Below are 5879 nucleotides of genomic sequence, written 5' to 3'. Positions count from 1 at the left end.
CGAATACAAATTAATAATCTTTATTTCACATACATTTTTTAAAATTTTCTTTTTTTTTTTAATTTAAACTGTTTACAATTTGAACAATTTACCAACAAAATGAGAAACTACCACAACAGAGTCCAAATTTGCTATTTGGGGGAAACAAAATCACTGTAGACAGAGACGTGGACTTTGTCATCTGGTTAGCATAAAGATCAAAAGAAAGACTGGGACAAAGACCCATGTACAAAGTAAACAATATAAGGAATGCAAAAATTATAAATATAAAAGTATTAGAAACTAAGTTGCCAGTTATTATTTACTAGATCAGGTTATTTATTAAACTGGCAGCTTAGCATGCTTTAGGTTATTTTAAAATATCCACTTATTTGCATTATGCACTTTGAATTGAATGAATTAAAAAAAAATTATTTTATAATTTTCTATCACATTTTTCCATATTATAATGAAATATTTAATCATATAATTTGGGGTTAGAACAACAGCAATCGCATTCTTTAGATTAACATTTCACTGCCACGCAAGCCCTTTGTTCTCAGTTTACAAACGGTTACAGGAATGAACCATTTTCCTCCAGCATCAAAGTAAAATTGCAAAATTTGGCCGACACATCTTGTGAATATTGCAAATAATAAAAAATGACTAACGTTAACATACACATACATAATTAATTATTACGTACATATATGTGGTGTAGTGGAGAAGGAAACAGTTTATGGTTGTCTGTTTGTAGCAGTGGCAAAGCCAGAATTGCGAGCCATCAAATAAGTAATACTTGAATTTTACAAATCTGTACTGTACACAATTTAAAAGAGTCTTTGAATACTCTTAAGAGGATTCATACAAATTGAAAATAGTTATTTATTGACACATACTGTATTTCTATTCTGGCTGTCCGGACAGTTCAGAATCTCTTCCACATGAGCATTACGGTAAGTTTCCGTGTATGCCTTGACACAGATTGTCCCATTTTTTGGTCCATATGCAAATAAGACATGTGCATTAATTCCTCCTGGTATTATTTTAAATCATTTTCATGTTAAAGCGCCGAGGGCCAGCACTCTGCTCTGCTTCCTCAGGAGATGCCCCATTGGATTTGGAGCGTGGCACATACTCTATATCTATGTTGTTTTTGTGCTTCCCTTTGCCCCGACTCCACACAAACAAGAGCAGAAAACAGAAAAGCACAACTCCCAGGAATGTGAAACAACCCATGGCTGTAGAAACTAAGATGGTCTTTAGGTCCAGGCCGAAGGTCAAGTTGGGAGAAAAAGTGCTGTTGGCAGTGGTACTGTTAGGATCTGTGTAGTACTGGGTCCTGTTGGCATAAAGCGAGCCCAGACTTTTGACCGCAAGAGATACCATCAGTGTGTCATTTCCAGCTGAGTTGGAGGCCATACACACATACACACCACCATCCTGAAGCTCCACTGACTTGATATACAATGTGCCATTGTTGTATACAACTACCCTTCCATGACTCTTGTTCGTGAGATGTCTCCGTCGTGGGGTCACCCAGGATATGATAGGGCGAGGTGTCCCCTCAGCACTGCAGTGTAGCTGAGCAGGCTGTCCTTCTTCTACTGACACCAGTTGTGTCCGGTTCTCTCTGATCTTGGGCTTGGTGCAGGTCACATAGTAAGACAGCAGTGTTTCCTTGAATTCCTTGAAAGGGCGCCCACGAATGCCTTCAGGTGTGTTACACTCAGGTTGCTCATCTCCAAATGAGATAGAATGACGTTTCTGCAGCAGCCACATGAGCCGACAGTCACACACAAGAGGATTGTTGTTAATGAGCAACATCTCCAAGGACTCTGGTGCCTGGAACACACCCTTCTCCAAAGTGTCCAGCTGGTTGTGAGAGACATCGAGAACCCTGAGCCAGCGAAGACCCTGAAACGCGTAAGGCTCGACAGACACTAGTTGGGCACCCGATAGTCGCAGTTCATGAAGATGCACCAGATCCTGCAGCAGGCCTCCCTCAATGGTACGGATACGACAGTTGGACAGGTTTAAATGAGAAAGGTAAGGCATGTGACGCAATGCCTGGTAGGGGAATGTGGACAAATTAGTGTTAGTGACTGAAAGTGTGGTGAGATTGAGGCCGTGCAAGGTGTTGGCTGGGAAAACATCAAGCGCAGGCCAGTGGTCAATCTCAAGGTGGCGCAGACGAAAAAGTTTTCTGAAGGAGTAAGGATGAAGGCTACTGATGCTGAGGTAGCGCATGTGCAGGCTCACCAGGTTGTGCAGATGGGACAGGGCATCAGTCGGTACCGTGGTTAGGTTACAGCGCTCCAGTGTGAGACTCTCTAGAGCCAGCAGACCATAAAAGGCTCTGTGCGAGATGTACACAAGCTCATTGTCCCCCACTTCCAATGACTTGAGATTATGCAGGTCCTGAAACATGTAATCAACCAGGATGACAATCTTATTGTCACTAATGTCAAGCACGGTGAGATTGGAAAGGCCAGTAAAGACACCCAGTGAGAGGAGCTTGATGCGATTGCTTTTTAAGCTAAGCGTGTGTAAACTGTAAAGTAAATTAAAGGCACCAGGCTCCACATAAGCAACAATATTGCCACTCAGGTCCAAATCTTCAATGTGTGGGTACACAGAAAAGTCATCTGGATTGATGGCCTGGATGCGGTTCTTGCTAAGGTCCAGGATCCGTGTTTCGATTGGAATACCATCTGGGATAGTTGGGAAACGCTTTCGATGGCAGATGACAGAGCGGCTTTGAGCAGAACACTCACAGCGGGATGGACAGGCTAGTGTAGAGTCTAAGAACACAGCCACTAGGGCCAGACCCAGCATTGGCTGCCAGCAGGATAAAGCTTTGTGCAACATGACTCGACTTAGGCAGTCCACCATTCTGTCACAGCTCTAAAGTAAAAGACACAAAGAGAGACCAGAATTACAATATATTATTGGCAAAATTACAGTATAAAAATATAAATACAGTGGAACCTTGATTTAACGGATCCCCATTTAACGGATTTTGGATTTAACTGACAAAATCTGGAAAACCAAATATCCGGTCCGTTGTTTAAAATTCCCGAGTACCAAGACCAGTAGTTCAGAAATTGTCTGCTAGCCGGTGACTTCTCTCTGTTTACATGAATGACAGGCTTTATTTTTTTGGGAGGCTTGCTTTGTTCTCGCCTTTTTCTCAGTGTTGTATGCTTAATTTTTGCAAGTTCTGGTGCTTAGTTATGCATCAGCGCTGCTCCAGTAGCCACCAGCAGTGCTTTAGACTCAGAGTAATAGAGTAATAGAGTTCCCACTATACAATCACAACAAAAAAACAAAAACATCTCCACCAACAAAAGGTAAATTAAATTTACCAATTCCATTTACCAATTTTAATATTTCTTTACAGGTTTTACATTACATATGTACATATCTATTTATGTTGTTCATTTTACTGTTTATAAGAATCAGCTTTATTCATCAAGTATCAAGTATCAACAGCTGGACACACACAAGGAATTTGTGTCCAGCTGTTGTTATCTCTCTACAATATACAAACAATAGGGCAGTTGTAGCCTAGTGGTTAAGGTACTAGACTAGTAATCCAAAGGTTGCTGGTTCAAGCCCCATCACTGCCAGGTTGCCACTGTTGGGCCCTTGAACAAGGCCCTTAACCCTCAATTGCTAAGACAATATACTGTTACAGTACTGTAAGTTGCTTTGGATAAAAGCGTCTGCTAAATGTGACTATGCAGATAATGTACAAATTTAGCACGCTAGACAGAATGTTGTATATATACGGATAATAGAAAAATATCATAGATAAATAGCAAAAATTTAAAAGAAATTACAGTAATGTACAGTAAACAACAGTTCAGTTCTGGTTATTAATAAGTTTGATGGCATTTGGGGGAAAAAAAACTGTTAGTGTCTGTTTGATTTTGTGTGTAGGGCTCTGTAGCGCCTGCCAGAGGGTAAAAGGTTAAAAAGTGTGAGGAGAATGTGATTTTTTTTTTTTCTGTCCGGTTTCTGGTTATTTTTTTTAAGTCCTGGAGGGTGGGCAGGGGAGCACTGATGATTTTCTTTGCTCTATCCACCACTCTTTGCAGTCTGCATCTGTCCTGTTTTGTGGCTGAACTAAACCATACTGTGATAAATGTGCACAGGACAGATTCAATGACTGCCCCACCTGGGGTTCGAACCCAGGACCTTCTTGCTGTGAGGCAACAGTGCTACCCACTTAGCCACCGTGTCGCCCTGGATACTGTGATGGGGAGCAGTGTTGAGGGTTTCCTTTTAAAATCCACTACCATCTCTACAGTCTTCAGAGTGTTCAGCTCTAGGTTGTTCTGACTGCACCAGAGCACCAACTGTTCAATCTCCTTTATCGTATGATTAGCACCTATGTGGACCTTAGTGCTGTGTTTGCGTATATTTTCGCATCCCCTGGAAAAAAACCTTGCTATTTCGGACAGTCGCATTTTACGGACCAGTGCTCCACCCTTTTAGTCCATTAAATCAAGGTTCCACTGTATATAGAAATTAATAGAGTAGGTTTTGCACAAGAACATATAGGAGCATTTATGTTATTGGATTTCAAATGTTATGATTTCTTATATGCTTGTTTTTTTGAGGATGTACTCAATGATTTACTGATTTTACTGATTTAGCTGTAATGACTAATTCAGTAAAACGCACATGTAAACTGCAAGTATACTCACTCACTTTCTTAACCGCTTATCCAATTAGGGTCGCAGGAGGTGCTGGAGCCTATCCCAGCTTTTCAATGGGCGCAAGGCACACAGTAACACTCTGGGCAGGGTGCCAGTCCATCGCAGGGCAGACACACACACACACATTCATCTATAGGGCAATTTAGTGTCTCCAATTAACCTGACTGCATGTTTTTGGACTGTGGGAGGAAAACAGAGCTCCCGGAGGAAACCCACGCAGACACCGGGAGAACATGCAAACTCTGCACAGAAAGGACCCAGACCTTCTTGCTGTGAGGCGACAGTGCTACCCACCGAGCTACCGTGCCGTTACTGCAAGTATATAATATGTAAATTGATTCAGTTGATGGGTGGGGCTAACCAGAAAATGTAAGCAGACAAACTGGTTGAAAGGCACACATGTAGAATAAATAAACAGTGCTACCTTTCATAAAGGGTAAGTGGTAGAAGTTTGACAGTGTTTAAGTTTATTGAAATTTTAATAATAATATTAATAACTTAATATGTTTAAGTAGAGAGAATAGCATCTAAAATAAACAAATATATTTAAGTGAGAAGATTCAATGTTTACATGGTTAACATTACATTATATTGGCATATCATAAGATTAACTAAATGAAATCAACTGTATATTTAAACACTTTCACTGAACTGTTGTGATTAACCATGGAATAGCAACCCCAAAACTGAGCAGTGACACTGTTATAATACAAAACATCATTGGGTAAGTAATATCCTTGGTTAAACACAGGTGATACAGCCCCAGATGAAAAGTAGTACAACTTATTCCAGCTATTGTGCATTTAGAGAGTATCAAGACAACTATAGAAAAGCATGTGATGCATAAACGAGATCAGATCTTGCCGGTGGGGTTACTGTGGGTGTGTACTCTGATTGCTCATGTTCTCTAGACGTCAACGCTGTCATAAAGCCATGAGATGTTTCTCAGTCTGTTAAACATTTATAAAGATCTGGCGTGAGATTAGCTCACTCATGCCTCAGTGTGGCTGGATTCGTTACTATTTTTTCCCAAACAGAAGGACAGTTATATAATACCACTATTCACGCATAACCTTTTTCAGGTCATTGGTGATGATGTATTTCTGCTTTCAATTCATGTTTATTTTACTGGAAATGTTAATAATTAGATTAAAAACTGCATCTGAATTAAAT

At 40.4% G+C, this 5879-nt stretch overlaps 1 protein-coding gene across 1 annotated transcript; it reads right to left on the bottom strand.

Annotated features, from left to right (window-relative positions):
• Positions 1–1026: 1026 nt before the first annotated feature.
• Positions 1027–2874, bottom strand: lingo2 (leucine rich repeat and Ig domain containing 2). The gene has a single exon (XM_062999869.1). The coding sequence runs from the start codon at positions 2872–2874 to the stop codon at positions 1027–1029; it is 1848 nt and encodes a 615-aa protein (XP_062855939.1).
• Positions 2875–5879: the final 3005 nt, after the last annotated feature.

This window comes from Trichomycterus rosablanca, chromosome 8 (genome assembly GCF_030014385.1).
Source record: "Trichomycterus rosablanca isolate fTriRos1 chromosome 8, fTriRos1.hap1, whole genome shotgun sequence".
Taxonomy (NCBI): domain Eukaryota; kingdom Metazoa; phylum Chordata; class Actinopteri; order Siluriformes; family Trichomycteridae; genus Trichomycterus; species Trichomycterus rosablanca.
This window is presented reverse-complemented; position numbering and strand designations above follow the sequence as displayed.

Bases quoted from the DNA above. Each gene is read 5' to 3' on its own strand.
- lingo2 (XM_062999869.1), bottom strand. From the start codon at position 2,874: ATGGTGGACTGCCTAAGTCGAGTCATGTTGCACAAAGCTTTATCCTGC.